The sequence below is a fragment of the Mauremys reevesii genome, linkage group 4 (genome assembly GCF_016161935.1).
Source record: "Mauremys reevesii isolate NIE-2019 linkage group 4, ASM1616193v1, whole genome shotgun sequence".
Lineage (NCBI taxonomy): Eukaryota > Metazoa > Chordata > Testudines > Geoemydidae > Mauremys > Mauremys reevesii.
This window is the reverse complement of record NC_052626.1, coordinates 99,206,707-99,223,488: the sequence shown is the minus strand read 5'-3', so window position 1 is coordinate 99,223,488 and position 16,782 is coordinate 99,206,707. Positions and strand designations below refer to the sequence as shown.

The following is a 16,782-nucleotide window of genomic DNA, read 5'->3' as shown; positions in this document are numbered from 1 at the left end:
CCACCACAAAAAAGGGCTTGCTTCACAAAGGCGAAGTCATTGACCTCCCAAGCATGCAACCCCCAAACGGATTTCTAGTCCCGGGGAGATGTGGGAAGCTCTGGACTGTCTGCAGAATGACAGCCCCAGGGAGCATGTGGATCCTGGCCAGGCACAGAGGGGACCAATCCCCTCAGGCCACAGCAAAGGGCAATACAGCATGGCCCTTGGGGTCAGACTGAAATGAGTGAGACAGGGGAACTATTGCCCTGATTTATTTTTAAGTGGACTCGTATTTTATTTGTATTATTTATTATTTGTATTAAACAATAAAACCTCTTCTCTTAGAGAAGCCACCCTTCAGTGTTGTCAGGAGCAAGACAAACTGCAACTCTCTGTCATTTTCATACACAGACACAGACCCTCATGTAGACCATATGGTTTTAATCATAGGAGAAGAAGTGGATCTGATAGTATGCATGGAAACTAAGAGAGCTTGGGGTGAGAGAACTGACCGTTACAACCGTTACAAAAATCTAAAAAAGTTCTCCAGATTCATAATGAAAGAGTATTAAAGTCCCAGTATAAATCTCCAAAGGATTAGGAAGAGGAAACGGCATGCGTATGAACTTCATTCATGGTATCTGTTGTGCAACTCCAGTCTGCTAGAGCTAGCCTTACTCATAACAATACTGTAATGAACTCCTCCCTAGTGGATGGGAACAAAACTGTCCAACTATGGGTCATAAGCCCTATAAGCACTAAGGGTACGTCCATACTACCCGCCCGGCGGGTAGCGATCGACTTCTCAGAGTTCGATATATCGCGTCTTATCTAGACGCGATATATCGAACTCCGAACGCGCTCCCGTCGACTCCGGAACTCCACCACCGCGAACGGCGGTGGCGGAGTCGACGGGGGAGCCACGGACTTCGATCCCGCGCCGTGAGAACAGGTAAGTACTTCGAACTAAGGTACTTCGAGTTCAGCTACGCTATTCGCGTAGCTGAACTTGCGTACCTTAGTTCAAATACCCCCCCCCCAGTGTAGACCAGGCCTAAGAGACAAAATAAATGTGAGGCCATGATCCTGCACCCAAATGGAGTCTGCACTGATCCAGTTGTGGGATCAGAGACACACCAAAACTTAAGGGAACATGAAAATATTTGAATGGTGTACCTGGCAAAGAAAACTTGGTGCCACTTTTCTAGATGTCTGTTAAATACCCATAGAGCACACCAGCACCTTATGGGCCAAATCCTTGGCATTGATTTCAATGCAGCTATACAGTACCAGTGGGTAGCTGCATTGAAATTCACCACTGAGAACCTGGCCCACAATGTTTAATGTGATATAAATATGGCTCATCCTGTAAAAGAACCACATTGCCAGCAATTAGCTGCAATAGCCAACTGGTTTATTTGTGAAATTAATAGGGGGGTGAGAAAAACACAAAAGTCTTGCAGAGGTAAATATTTATACAGAGATAAATCACATCATAATGTATTAAGTGAAAGAGGAAAGATCAGAAAGGCACCAAATCAGGAAAACACAAGGGCCAGATTTGTAAAGGTTATCGGGCACATAAATCAAAGGGAATTGGGTACCTCAGTACCTTTAAAATTCTGGCCCTATGGTATTTGCTTAATTTTATGCATGTGCTTAAATCCCATTGACTTCAATGGGACCTAATCATAGTTAGAATTAGGCACATGCTTACCTGCTTTCCTAGTAGGGATGCTTTCCTGAATCAAGACAGAGGGGAAAGAGATTTTCAGTGCTTCCGCAGAACACATACAAATAAGTTACTGGTGATGAATACTGATATCTAAAGACAGTATAGTCCCACATGACAAGGAAATATGATATAGCTGTCTGGCATTTCACAAACCCACTTACATTTCAGAAAAAGAATATAAAGGAAATAAGTGCAACACTCATCTGGTTTCTAATGCTAAAATGTGTTTCAAAGCACTTCAGCTGTCAGCCTTCTTGTAGCAGATGTATTTACTGCAAAAAGTGTATTGTGTCACTGTACATCAAAAATGGTGGGAGTTTAAGTTACAACATACAGATAATAACTGAACTAACTTGTTTAAAAAGATGCTGCTAAAATATTATGAAAAATCATGGCAGGAACAAAAATGAATAAATCTATCTTTTCTAACCAAGGAAAAGACATAAAAGAAGCTTTCATTAGTTCCATCCCATATCTTCACATATTATACCCATGCAATAGTGGCTATTTCAAAATGCAGCATCCTGAAGATGAAAATGGATGTAACACAGTGACCAGCAGAATGAGAATCAGCAGTCCCCTGCTCTAACACTGACTCATTGTGTCATCTAGGTTACATCACATAACTTATATGTGCCTCAGTTTACTTGTCAACAAAAGAGATATAAGGGCTTTGCAAGACTTCAATATTTGTAAAGCACTTTGAGAAGCCCCAGATAAAAGGCAATAAATAAGTGCAACATATTAATCATTTATAGATTAAAATGATTGTTGTTTTTATATGCAGTGTAGCGTGTCTTTCTCTCTCCTCAACAGAAATTGGTCCAATAGAAAACATTACCTCACCCACTTTGTCTCTCTGTTATTTTTATGGGAGGCAAAAATAAAGCCCTGTATGTACTAAGTTTGTTCTGAACCAGAGACAGCCTATATGTATTTGGGTGTCCCAAAATAAGTTGTCCATGCAACTGGAGATAACTATTCACTTCCCAGGTGAAAGCCCATGTTGTCATATGGGGATAATTAATAAAGTCTAAAAAGCCAAAAACAGCTGAAAATTTAAAATTGGATGGGAACAGACAACAAATCCCAGTGATGATTGAACCATATTGTAAACAGAGAGAGCTCTCAGCCTTGCTTGTAGCTCTTTTCTTGGCTTCACACAGACTCAACAGACATTCTAGGCTTCAGAGCGATGCACAGAGTGACAATCCTGGAATTTTATTATATAGATACATCCAAAGGACACCCTTAGCTGTTAAAACCTGGGGCAGCCACCCATGTCACCCACCTTTTAGATTTCCTCTAAAGTGCTAAAAAAGAAATGTAATTTTGCAATGTGCTTACATTGTCATTTGAAAACAAAACAAAACAAGATACAGGTGACTGAGCCTCTAGTCTCAGTAGCTGTCCAAAATGAACATTGAAAATCCTGCCCAAAGAGAGAAGCCCGGCTTCTGGGAACTGCGGGGTAAGGGGGATGGGGAAGATCTTTCTTGACTGTTCTCACCATCATGTAAAACAAATGAAACAGATACACTGAAAACACCTGAACCAACTTGTTTTTCATCCTGGTTGCTGGTGTAGGCTCCATTCAGCAGAGTGCCTAAGCCAGGGGTGGGCAAACTACAGCCCGGGAGCCGCATCCAGCCCTTCAAACATTTTACTCTGACCCTCGAGCTCCCACCAGGGAGCAGAGTCTGGGGCTTGCCCCACTCCAGCACTCGTCGGGGAGCGGGTTCAGGGGCTTGGCCTGCTCCTTGTGTACCGTGGCTCTGCGTGGCTCTCGGAAGAAGCGGCACGACTGCCCTCCAGCTCCTACACAAAGGGGCAGCCAAGGGGCTCGGCACGCTGCCACTGCCCCAAGTGCCACCCCCATAGCTCCCATTGGACAGGAACCATAGCCAATGGGAGCTGCAGGGGCAGTGTCTGTGGATGGGACAGCGTGCAGAGCTGCCTGGCTGCACCTCCACATAGGAGCCAGAGGGGGGACATGCCGCTGCTTCTGGGAGCTGCTTGAGGTAAGCGCCACCTGGAGCCTGCACCCCTGACTCCCTCTCATGCCCCAACCCCTGCCCCAGCCCATATCTCCCTCCTGCCCTCTGAAGCCCTTGATCTGAGCCTAGAGCACCCTCCTGTACTCCAAACCCTCATCCCCAGCCCCACCTTAGAGCCTGCACCCCCTGCCAGAGCTCTCACCACCCCCCCTCACCCCAACCCCCAATTTCATGAGCATTCATGGCCCACCATACAATTTCCATACCCAGATGTGGCCCTTGGGCCAAAAAGTTTGCCCACCCCTGGCCTAAGCACATGCTTAAGTGCTGAAGAGGGAGATTTAAGCATGTGCTTAAATTTATCCCTTCAGGCCAACTGGGAAGAGCTTGTTTATTACAGAGTGAATCTCTGGCAAGCAGCTGGCTGCTGCTCTAATGAAGTAATTGAGAGATGCTGATAAAATGTAAGTTAAGAGGGGGTCCTTTTCTTCCTTTGCTAGATAGATTACAGCTAGCATGGGCAAAGCCTAAAACAGGGGGATGGAGGAATAATGAAAATCAGGGCCAACATGCCTAGTTGTTGGCTCTAGCCAAGCTGCACTGAGCACAGCAACTGAATGTAAAGAAGGTTTGTATGCCCACTTTGCTCCTCCCTCTATGCCCCTCTCCCACCCCGCACAGGTTAGAAACCCTCAGAACTGCTCAAACATACACTCAGCTGCAACAGCTTCCAAGGGGCTTTCTGACAGCTGAGAATAGCCAGAGTGCAGCAACACTGTGGCCATGCCCCTGTACAGTTCCCCCCCGAGGGAGTGGTGTAGCCCTGATTCCAGATGGTGTAGAGACAGTGTGAGTCCAACTACACTGGGGATGTTCTTTGATGGACAGATATGCCTATTTTACAATTTTTTTGCTATCAAAACAGTGTAAAGAGGCCTGGGTAGAATGGACAATCAGGCCTAAGGGGAAGGTTACCAGCCTTTCAGTAACTTGCAACAGTGCCTTCAATGCCACAATGCATGTGGACAAGGTTCAATTTTCTAGGTAAGGGTCTGTCAGCAATGCCATATAAACTACAAGCTTGAGGGGTTTATATCTCAGAATCAAACCAAAACTCTGCATGCCCAGAATGAGATGAGACTTTAGCTTTCCCGTGGTTTTGCTGGTTCCAATGCAGCCCTGAGAATTATTTTTTTATATATATATATATGTTATTGAATAGTAGTAATATTGTATTCTCATAAACTCTGATACACCACAGCAAAAGTAACTAGTTACATGTCCTTGAAAGTGTTACTGCCTTGTTCATTTTAAAAAGCAACTTAATGCAATGACAAATTACATTATAGTTACATGTTTTTGCTGATCCACCACCTTGAAATTGTCAGGAGAACACAATGTCAGCAATGCTCCAAAACTGGACCAGGACCCTGTGCTCTTTAAGTAGATGTGCAACTTTATAGCACCGTCATTATGTAGCAAGCAACAGCTGCATGAAGTGTGGTCATTTTTCTTCACATCATTTTAAACATACCATCAAAGAGCAATGGTTGCACAGAAAGTGATTTTGCGAGAAGTGTAGCTGTAGCTATGAAGTGTCACATTGCTTTACAAATAAATTTCAGGATTTTTTCTGGCATATAATGTCATGAAATATAATATTGTAATACCTCCAAGGTATAGTATTGCTTTAAATCACTATGTATAATATTGCTTAAATGAGATACAAGCCCTTTTACATGTAGAGAACTCCAGGGGCTTGGCTTGTTTAGCCTAACCAAACAAAGGCTGACGGGAGATATGATTGCTCCCTATAAATACATCAGAGGGATAAATACCAGGGAGGGAGAGGAGTTATTTAAGTTAAGTGCTAATGGCTGAGACAAGAACAAATGGTTTTAAACTGGCCATCAACAAGTTTAGGCTTGAAAATAGACCAAGGTTTCCACTCAACAGAGGAGTGAAGTTCTGAAATAGCCTTTCAAGGGGAGCAGTGGGGAGGCAAAAAACCTAACTTGTTTCAAGACTGAGCTTGATAAGTTTATAGGAGGGATGGTATGATGAAATTGCCTAAAATGGCATGTGGCCCATCTGCGATTGCTAGCAGCAAAAATCCCCAACAGCCAGAGATGGGGAACTACATGGGGAGGGCTCTGAGTTAGTTAAACTTTTGTTAAACTTTGAAATACCTTATTTTTTATTGCATTTGTAGCCCATTTCATGACTTTGATGCACAATTTGCACATGCATGATTTAGCTCTGTCATATAAGATGATAAATCTGCACACTAGGATCTGTAAATCTATATTTATTCATGCCATATATATGCAAATAAAATAATTAATTTCCTCTAAGCTTATAGAAACTTTTTAATTTTAAGAATAACTGGAATATACTAACATCAAGAAATTGAACTGCACCAACATTGGCTGGACCAGTATTAAATAGTGTTATAGTAGGTGACAGCCTTAGAATGTTAATCCTATGCTTTTCTGTTTTGGGTATTTTCCCATCAAAGTTGCCCCTTGTTGCAAACTAGATTGCAATTAAGCTTTTTGCTTACTGAGCTCCAAGGCTTCTTTGGGACATCTTTTATTTTCTACAGGGGAAAACAGACAGTATTAGGGAGAGTAAAAGTCTATGTTCCGTGTCAAGCATGGCAAAGAAGTAACAGTATTTCTTTTATATTGTTGTGTAGAGAGGGGTTTGATATATTTACTGAGATGCCAGAGATATATGTCCTTAATTAGGCGCTACTTACACCCTTCAAGTCTTACAACACAAGTACACTTTCACAATTACAGAATAAAACAAGATTCAAAATATCGCAGCTGAGCTCTCACTTCACTTCAGTTCATTCTAATATCTCACTGATTGGCTTACAACATCCCACCCTTATATACCCATGAAGCAACATTTTAGGAGGTTTGAGGAAAATGTAGTTCTCAGAAAGTCTGGAAGATTTTATGAGATTCTACAAAGGTCCAGAACATTCTAGGAAGTTAGTGAAAAATGAATCCACATACAGCATACCTGAAACATTTTACTTCAAACATTCTATTTTCCCTTTTGTCATTATCAACAAAAATGGCACACACCCCCCAAGCCCAGCACCCAAAGCATCTGGGTCACCTGTCCTAAATCCAGCCCTGCTGTTGTTAATGACTAAAGAGTAGTTGTATGGTACTCTCAAAGATGACTACATAAAACTGGCCCCTTGTCATTCAACAGATCTAGCCTTGTGCTACTGTCTCACCTGCTAATTTTAGTGACAAAACTAACTTTTTTACTGCTTTTCTAACTACTGTTCACCTTGCAGACTCAATGCTACTATGACTGATTGAGCTGTAGATTCTGCTTGTGTATCTTCAAATACAGTCTGGTCTACAAAACTGGGGATGATGTAGGAGATGGAAAGAGCCCTGCTTGGCTCTGGGAGCCCAGGCTGCATTTGCAGGTCTGACAAACAAAGAATCATTTTATTTGTAAACAGGATACATTTCATCTGGAGTCACTTAGAGCAACTTTTCCAGACTACTGTACCCCTTTCAGGAGTCTGATTTGTCTTGCATACCCTAAGTTTCATCTCACTTAAAAATACATGCTTACAAAATCAGACATAGAAATACAACAGTGTCACAACACACTATTACTGAAAAATGGTTTACATTCTCATTTTTACCATATAATTATAAAATAAATCAACTGAAATGTAAATATTGTACTTACATTTCAGTGTATAGCATATAGAAAAGCATAAACAAGTCTCTGTATGAAGTTTTAGTTTGTACTCATTTCACTAGTGCCTTTTATGTAGCCTGGTGTAAAACTAGGCAAATCTCTAGATGAGTTGATGTACCCTCCAGGAGACCTCTGGGTCCCCCAGGGTACATGTACCCGGGGCGGCTTCAGGCCCCAGCACGCCAAGCGCATGCTTGGGGCGGCATGCCATGGGGGGGGGGCGCTCTGCCGGTTGCTGGGAGGGTGGCAGGTGGCTCCGGTGGACCTCCCGCAGGTGTGCCTGCGGAGGGTCCGCTGGTCCCGCGGCTCCGGTGGAGCATCCACAGGCGTGCCTGCAGCAGGTCCACCGGAGCCGCGGGACCAGCGGACTCTCCGCAGGCACGTCTGCGGGAGGTCCACTGGAGCTGCGGGACCAGCGACCGGCAGAGCGTGCCCCCGTGCTTGGGGCAGCAAAATAGCTAGGGCCGCCCCTGCATGTACCCCTGGTTGAGATTAGGGCCGGCTCCCGGGTTTTTGCCGCCCCAAGCAGCAAAAAAACAAACAAACAAAAAAAAGCCGCCATCACAATCAACTCTACTGCCGCGGCTTCAGTCAGCGGCAATTTGGCAGCAGGTCCTTCCCTCCGACAGGGAGGGAGGGACCTGCTGCCGAATTGCCGCCGAAGAGCCAGACGTGCCGCCCCTTCCCCTTGGCCGCCCCAAGTACCTGCTTGCTGGGCTGGTGCCGGCCCTGGTGGAGAACCACTGATTTAGAGCCAATAGGAGGAGACCTGCACTTGACAAAGATGATTAGTGCCGGTTCACGGCACTTTACCTAGCAGAGGTTATAATCTGCTCGGGGTTGCCTTGGGGACGTTCATAAGGTTAATATGCCGAGAGGGTTTGGGGGGCTAAGAAACTGAAGTTCAGCCACTCTTGTGCTCCTGACCCTCAGGGGGAGCCGCTCCCTCCCGCTGCAGGGGAGGGTGCCTCGCCCCTGGGAGCCGCACGGGGCTGGCCAAGCCCCGCTGCAGGGCCCGGGGAGCGCTTTCCCCTGGGCAGAGCCCGAGCTACAGAACCGGGAGAGCGGCCCCCGCACCCAGGCCCGGCGCTGAGCTCCTCCCACGGCGGGGGGGAGAAGCAGCCCCGTGCCGGCGGCGCGCGGCGGCGGCTATTCAGCGCACGCGCATTGTGATGCGCTGTCCGTGTTCCAGCCGCAGGCGCGGCCCGCGTGGGGCGAGGGAAGCAGCAGCTGCGGCGCCCCCGCCCCGCGGAGCCGGCAGCTTGGCCTTGATACGCGCGGGGAGGGCGGCGCTGCTCCGCTCCCTGCCCGCCTGTAGCTGTGCAGCCAGCCGCCCCGCTGCACCGAGACACGGTGAGTGCCGCCGCCCGCTGCTGGGCGGCCCGAGGCCCTGCCCACCCCCAGCGCCCTGTGGGGCAGTGTCTGCAGCGGCCCCTCGGCACTAGCCCCGGGGAGCGTCCCAGCCCTGCCTGCCTGCGGGGCTGTGGGGTGATGGCTGCCTGGCAAGGCCCATGCCCTGCCCCGCTGAGCCTACAGCACAGACAGCCTCGGGGGAGCTGGCCCCCACTTCCCACCCCTGGGCTCTGGCTCCCCCTGTGCCGCCTGGGGGGCTGTTCTGATGAGTCTGCCTGTGTCTCTCCAGCCAGGGCCCGAGGAATGGCGAGCGGCTGGCCAGCGAGGCGGACCTGTGGCATCGCTCAGTGCACGGCAGGGCTGGCTCAGGAAGTCCTGGAACGGGCTAAGCGGCGGAAAGTGAGCTGGCCGGAACCTGTGGTTAGTGTCTGAAAACAGCAATTCCTCCCACTCTGCGCCTCCCAGCACTCAGAGGCTGTTGGAGCGCTTTAAAGCACTAGTATCAGAGGGGTAGCTGTGTTAGTCTGGATCTGTAAAAAGCCGCAAAGTCCTGTGGCACCTTGTAGGCGTATTGGAGCATAAGCTTTTGTGTGTGAATGTTGCGTCTGACGAAGTGGGTATTCACCCACGAAAGCTCATGCTCCAATACGTCTGTTAGTCTATAAGGTGCCACGGGACTCTTTGCTGCTTTTTAAAGCACTAGTGTAGACTTGCGCTCAGACGGGTGATTTTTCACCCCCTGAGTCAGCAATTGGAGTGCTATAAAATGTAAGTGTAGATAGGCCCTAAGTTACAGGTCAGAGGAAGCTGGGAAGCCCCATATGTCTTGGCAGACAGCTCTTGCAAAACATAGAGCTGGCCCTGGGTTCAACATATGTCATAAGTAGATCCCACCTCTAGTCCCTTGTGTTTGCACAACTGTTTAATAGCATTTTTGCTTAATATAGTTCTGCAGTCTTTCTGTATTAATAGCTAAATTTAATATGTAGAGACACTTGGCACATACAATTTTCTTTTTATCTTCAAAGCACTGTGGGGGATCTAAAATATGAAGTTATTGTATATGACAATATAACACACCTGCAAATTACTTAATATGGCCAAGATAATTTGAAAAATAAAGTGAGCAATTGAGCCTTTGTTGAGGAAAAAGGTCCACTGTTAAGTGATATACTGAGATTTAAGTAAGGGCACCATTTGAATTTTGGTCCTATGCCCCATAGCTTTTAAGAATAAATATTGTAAGGAGTCAGTGCATGTTAACTATGCCTAGGATTTTCAAAAGCACCTAAGTGACTTGAGAGCACAAGTCTCTTTAAAATCTCACCCTCTAGTCCTTTGGGTATCTGGATGACTTGCTCAGCACACGCAAATCATGTTTTTCTCTGTCACCATAAACTCCCTCCAGGGTAATGCAGGCTAACTTGCCTGCAGCGCAATAATGCTTTAAGTAGCCAAATCCCAGTCTTGCACAGTGGTGTTAGCTCCCCTGAAATTTCAATTGTGTAAGGTAGTATTTCGTTCCTGCCTGAAATTGTGTGCTGTTAAACATCTGTCACATCTAGCCCCGCAGGTATCTGTATTTTAGTGATGGATGAATTGATGCTAATATATTACAGTAATTTATACTTCAGCTTATTAACTATGGTTTTAATTTTTTAAATATGAAAAATACTGTAACCAGTGTTCTCAAACTAAGCACTTACTGGTGGTGGTTGTGTTTAATTTATAGTGATAGAGAATCGTATAACACCTTACAGATAGGTAAGGAGACTGAGCCCTTCCCTGAATAACTTAAATAGATTTTCATATCTGCAGACACTTGGAACAAGGTGATACGTTCTCTATTGCTCATGCAGGGAGTGATCATGCTCTACTGAAACTCATTCAACATGGTCACAGTGAGTTGACTCCCCTAGTTTTTCTACAATGTGGAGTTGTCAGGCTGCTGTATAAGTTGTGAAATCAATATAAGACAGAGAGGGTTGCAAAAGCATCGCAGCCTGACTTGCTGACTATTGCCCCACATCAGGACACTGCTAACCTTGAGCTTTGAAGGTGACATGTTGACTGCAATTGTTCAGATATTGTAGACCCTTTGAAATGGAGGCAAATTGAATGTAATGAAAAAGATTTATTTTGAGAAAGTTGTAGGATTGAAAATACCAGTGAATATAAACTAATACTTGTGAAACTCAGTTTCAAAGAAATGTTATATCTAAGGCTGGTCTATACTGAAGACTTATATTGGTATAGCTGCATCTCTCAGGGATGTGAAAAATCCACACCCTGAAAGACGTAGCAATGCTGACCTAGCTCTGGGAGTAGACAGAATTCTTCCATCAACTCTACCTTTCCATTGACCTAGCTCCCGTCTCTTTGGTGGGAGGGTTAACTACAGGGATGGGAGAACCCCTCCCATTGTTGTTGTGAGTGTCTATGCTGAACAGTGTTTTAATTATAGTCATATCCTTAATGATGGACTGTATCCCATGTCCCATAGGGGCCTATCATCTGAATGTGCAGGACTTAGACATGTAGTGTTTACATTTTAATTAGCTATAACACATGAGGACGCTTTAATATCCCTTAGTACAAAGTCAAGCTTGGTAAACAGTCCAAAGCCAGCATGTGGGTTGACTGAATGTAATCATACAGTAAAGGTCTTTATTGCCTCTGATGTGTTATCAAGGATCAAGTAAGCCAGTGTGGCATAGTTTTTAATTGGCTATGTAACACACAGTAATAGCCTACAGATGGTTCAGTTTCACTGTGGAGAAAACCATCAGAACTAATCAAGATTTTGTTGTTTAAGCTGCTAGCATCACTGCAGTAATGTCCAACTGGACTGACTTTTATGAATTAAATGAACAAGGCATAAGCTACAGAGGCGCCTCATCGGGTTTTTGCTTTGAACCAAATAAAATGACATAATGACCTATACAAATGTGTCTAATCACAGGAAGAAGATTCTGAACGTCTCAATGCAGCATTTGCTTCAGTAGTGGAGTTCATGAGTCGAACCACAAAGGAGTGTGAGGTAAATTTTATGTTGGGAGGGATGGGGGGAAAATATCCTAATGTGCCTGTTAGTGGCTCAGTTCCATTGCTATTAGGAAAACTAGGAATGAATAAGAGATTCAGAGCAACCTCAATAAGGTTGATCAATAAGAGCTTTGGTAGTGGCTTCTGGGGCCTTGTCTAAAATAAGAAATCTAGGAACATCTCCCACCCTCACCATGGTATCTGTGTGAGAGCAAGTTTAGACTGATGCATTTTTACCACTGTCTTTTAAACCTGCTCTGAGTTGGGTTAGATAATATGCTGGTATGTACACCACCACAACCACCACCTGGCCTGTACTAGCATTCCCACTGTTATGAGCATCGATGGAATTGTAATGGAGTCACGGCCTAAGGCAGCTGCCCATTTCTTCCTCTCAGCTGGAAGAAAAGTTTGGTTATGGGGTAGTTATGGGCAGAAAGAGAAACTTCAAATGGAGGAGCTATCCACTGCATAAATCTTACCTGTGCTAGATAAATCTTGTTAACCACTATTTACCCTTGTAAAGTGCCCATGCATCTATAGACACAATTGCTTCCAATGGTACACAGACATTCACGCCACTAAAATAGTTTTGTTTTGGACAGTACCTTTTATAATTTCAAAGCATTGTGTAGACACTAGTCAACCATCAATCAGGACAGGAAGCTATCATCTCTATATTACAAAAGAAGAAATTGGGCAAGACCCTAAATCTTGCTGCATCTCAATGGAATCAGTAGCAGAGCTCGGATGGGAATGAGAGTCATTGGCTTCCACCCTTCATGCTCAGTCTACTAGACCATGCTGTCCTATGTGCTCTCCAAGATCATAATTTTGGGAGGGGGGATTCTCTTACCCATAAATTCTAGGGTCAGATTTTCAAAGTCTGTAAGTGTAGTTGAAAATCAGTGGAACTTGGGTTCCTAACTGACTGACTCACTTTTTTGAAAATGGGGCTTAGGCTGTTAAGTCATATAAGCACTTTTGGAAAATTTTACCTAATGTCAAAAGTTTTTCTCCCAAACTTAACTACAGAGAGATCCACCCTGACTTTTATGATGCAGTATGTGACATATTATCCATTATATCAGTGTAGCTGTTCTTCTATTTTTATGTAATTTTGGGCACATGTACAATATAAACAAAACAATTAGACTAACCAATTGCCAAATGTAAACTGCTTCCATTTGTAACCTAAAGGAGTAAAGCAAGATAGTGGAATTGGAAACAAAAATGTATACTGGCCACGTGTCTGATCAGATAGAGGAAATAAATAAGCAAAATTGAACTTTTTACTTTCGCCATCTAGGAACCCAAAAGAGCAAATCTACAAGTTTCATGGGTTTTGTTTGAGTGGGAACAGTAGATGGCAGTAGAGTCATTCTCAAGTACTTTGTTTGAAGGGGTTGGTTTCAAGTCACTTGATGCTTTAGGGTATAGTCCCATTTCTAACATGGGAACAGATCAGCTGATTTAATTCAAAAGGTCAACAGTGCATTTCCGCTCTTTAGTTTTCACTGTGAAAGAAGAGATTTCTTAGGTGTGGTTGTGATGTTTGGCTATGTAATCCTCTTTGCTTTAACTGTCTTCCAGAAATATTATAGCTATGTGCCAGCAAGTAGATGCCAAGAGAATGAAATTAAACACATCTGCAGATATCACAGCAGACAAGCAGCAGAAAACTTGTTACAGACATTGGAACAAGAGGTAAGTGAGGGGCTCCTGTTTAATTTGATTCTTTTCCTCATCCAAGACATGGAGATGTCTGCATAATGTTCTCAGGGATCCCCTGTGCCTGCCCCCTCTCCAGGCCCTTTGTCACACTAATCTGAGTTTCAGTTCAAGTGCTCAGATACTACAGTGATGAGTGCCAGTGGTGCCAATATAAGAATCTAGAGAGAGATGATCTTTCCCTCTAGCTGAGGGGGTGGGAGGACACACATGCAGTGTCACTCCAAATGCCTGGTAGTAGGAAGAAGGGAGTCACTCCTTCAAGTGCTCCCTTTCAGGGCTGTGTGTGCTGTTTGTGTTGTATTCCCAATCCTTGCATATCAAAGGAAAAGGATCCTAAATACAGGTCTCTGCATGGCCATATGGCACACTGCAGTGTAAGACACATTCAACTTCCAAGGCACTTTCACCCTATTGTCCTCACATTGCAGCCGACCTATCCTGCATTTCTAATAACAGTAGTAATAATACAGTGACACAGGATTTATTAGCTATTTTGGCTGAAGGAGACTAATTCCATGGGGACAACAGCACCAGAAAGGAGCACAGCTGCCAAAGCATGACTGTTCGACTGTCAGAAGGGTGAAAGATCTAAAACTGATTTTGAATAAAGGCTCTAATTCAGACTGTCAGTGTACTCAGAGCTTCCATTTCTCACCCAGAGTGTTAACAAGCATTCTTAGTTTTACCAGTGATCAAAGATGTCTCACCTAGTTTTGTTTTCATATTTTTACCACTAATCTTTCCTGCCATTTATATAATTTTCCTACCCTAGGTCCTTGCAGCATGCTCCATAATGATGTGTCATATTGTAGGGGTAAACTGAACAGTGGAACCAACAGCATTCAGTGATTCAGCTTGCCAGACTGGCTTAATTTACCCCCTTGCTACAGCAGATTGAGAGATTCATATTGGGATAATTGTATTAAAATAATAAAAAAAAGAGGACTCCAGTGAAGGATTAAAGTGATCTGAGTTTTTCCTCAAGATCCAGTTTTAATGTTTTAGGTGTGGTATTGCATAAATTTACAGTTTTAGAACTTTCTGCATTTTGACACAAGACTACTCCATCTTTCTCGTGCCCTCCCTTATTGGAAAGGCTGCTTACAGGGACTTCACCAGGTACATTTTGGACCAAAATACACATTTAGCCAAATTTAGGTTTTGCAAAACTTAATGTTTCCATGATTTTTTTTTTAATCCAATTATATCAAAATTCCCCTGCAGTCTTTCCGACCCAGTATAGCAAGACACTTATTTGGAAAAATATGCTTCAGAGCATAAGCTAAACACTAACTGCTGATGAAAGAGATCCCAAAGTGGGACACTAAACAAAATCCAGAACTGACAGGTTAAGGAATTTAATGACTAGCAGCTTTCCTCTTCTTTTCCAGAAAAATGAAACCTCTGCAGTGTCAAATCCAGCTGAAACCCCCAAGCAACTTGTTAGTATTTGGAGTTACTTAATCTAATCAATGAATGAAAATTCTAGCTCCTTCTATTTATAGTCAAGTGAAAAGTTTTAAGGATAATGCAAAAAAATATTTTTCCCTATTACCTTCCCTCACATATGATAGAATGTACATGTGCAAAACCAACTACCACTGCATATAGGTCTGAGTGCTAGAACAAACACACACGCAGGTGTTTGTGCACATGCAAAATGGAAGCCAGATTGTGAAATTTTGGCACATGCCTATTGAAGGTGACCCATGTTTGGATTTTGGATGGATGCGAAATTTGTGAGGAATTGTGAGTGAATGATTAAATTGTTTTAGGCATTCTCTAACTTACATCAGCAGTAACAGTCCAGCAAGTCCTTCAGCCACACCTTGGTGTACTTCTGGCACCTTTCCTGTACTGGAGCAAAGCCAGGCAGGCGTAACTTTGAGCCCGCTGTGGTGCAGAGGGACTATATTGCAGCCAAGGATCTGGCCTAGAAAATTCCACTGTGGGAGGAGGTCACGTGGTGTTTCAGAATTCTCTTTAAAGATGTTAACTACTGAACACACTATCTGCTGCAACCGTGGAAAATTAATTTTGGTTGTGGGTGTCAGTCATTGCACTGACTTGGTGGAGAGGTACAATTCTGACGTAGTAGGCTTAATGGTCAGTAGGAAGAAGAGAAATACTTTACATTTTCTGAAGGCTAATTTGCTGAAACAGTTTTAAGAACCAATTGCTATGGCTTCTGGGCCACAGAAATTGAAAAATATGGAATCTTCATCAGAACCCAAAACAAGATTTTTTTTTTCCTACTAAATTTGTGGTGTTACCCATATTTAAGTTATATTTATTTTTGACAACCCTATTTTTCCCAATGTTACAGAGGATAGCTAATTATTTCTACCTAACTATACTTTGTAAAAAATTGCCAAATTCAAATCCTCTTTTTTTTTTTAAATCACAGCTTGTTAATTTTTTTTTGACAGAAAAATTTTGCTACTACTAACTTCCGTCCTGCCAGTATATTTTGAAAAATGTTAATATGCCAATATATTATTTGAAATGTAACTATGTAAACTAAAAAATTCCATTTCTGTCTAGGTAAGACAACCAAACAGTATTACTTACCGTTTATTTTATCCCCTTTCAGGCTAGAAAGGCTTCCAAAGATCTCTACATTGAAGTTTCCCCCGGCACCTATTCTGTCACAGCAACCTCGGAGGATATGGTGAAACAGACACATGTGGTGGATGTTAATGCAGGACAAAGTATTGATTTAACTTTCAGTATATGATGTTCACTCTCTCTCAGCAATCAAAGGAATAAAACAATACTACGGTCTCCTAATGAATTAAGATAACAAGCTATGGATATCTGTTTCTCTTTAGCACTTTAACAACTTCCTTTCTCTGGGCCTTTTCTATTTTACTCTGTCTACTTATTGTACACTCAATGCTGTTATAGCCCATTGTGTACATGGACATTATGAATGTTTGTATAAATATGCCTTAATTTCAATTATGTGACATATCACCCAGAGTTTGGGGTTATTTTTAAGTCAAGCAATCAGTGGAATAAAGGATAAAAATTAATCTTTGAGATGAGAATTATTTTTACTTTATTTTTTTTAAACTAGGGACTAAAGTCGTGCAACTTATATTTATAATTGCTTGAATGTAAAAAGCCCGATCCTCAACTGGTGTAAATCAATGTAACTCCTTTGAAATTCATGCCAATTTACAGCAACTGAGG

General features: G+C 43.4%; 2 protein-coding genes across 5 annotated transcripts in view; one reads left to right on the top strand and one right to left on the bottom strand.

Annotated features, from left to right (window-relative positions):
• DENND2B (DENN domain containing 2B) overlaps positions 1-8,285 on the bottom strand; it is a 307,999-nt gene extending 299,714 nt beyond the window's left edge. For all 3 annotated transcript variants that reach the window (XM_039538757.1, XM_039538759.1, XM_039538756.1), the window contains exon 1: positions 8,161-8,285. The gene's annotated coding sequence lies outside the window, so the exon portion shown is untranslated. The remainder of the gene's footprint in view (positions 1-8,160) is intronic.
• AKIP1 (A-kinase interacting protein 1) lies at positions 8,188-16,629 on the top strand. 2 transcript variants are annotated; one of them, XM_039538776.1, is made up of 6 exons: positions 8,188-8,317; positions 9,098-9,228; positions 11,771-11,848; positions 13,447-13,560; positions 14,979-15,029; positions 16,181-16,629. In XM_039538776.1, the coding sequence occupies exons 2-6, from the start codon at positions 9,112-9,114 to the stop codon at positions 16,322-16,324; spliced, it is 504 nt and encodes a 167-aa protein (XP_039394710.1). In that variant the 5' UTR covers positions 8,188-8,317; positions 9,098-9,111; the 3' UTR covers positions 16,325-16,629. The 2 variants fall into 2 exon arrangements, with proteins under 2 accessions (XP_039394710.1, XP_039394709.1); XM_039538775.1 differs by lacking the exon at positions 8,188-8,317 and adding an exon at positions 8,604-8,808.
• The last annotated feature ends 153 nt before the right edge of the window (positions 16,630-16,782 follow it).

Coding starts and splice junctions, on each gene's coding strand:
- AKIP1 (XM_039538775.1), top strand. CDS start 8,628: ATGCGCTGTCCGTGTTCCAGCCGCAGGCGCGGCCCGCGTGGGGCGAGG. Junction 11,849..13,446: donor GAACCACAAAGGAGTGTGAG/GTAAATTTTATG, acceptor ACTGTCTTCCAG/AAATATTATAGCTATGTGCC. Junction 15,030..16,180: donor CTGAAACCCCCAAGCAACTT/GTTAGTATTTGG, acceptor ATCCCCTTTCAG/GCTAGAAAGGCTTCCAAAGA.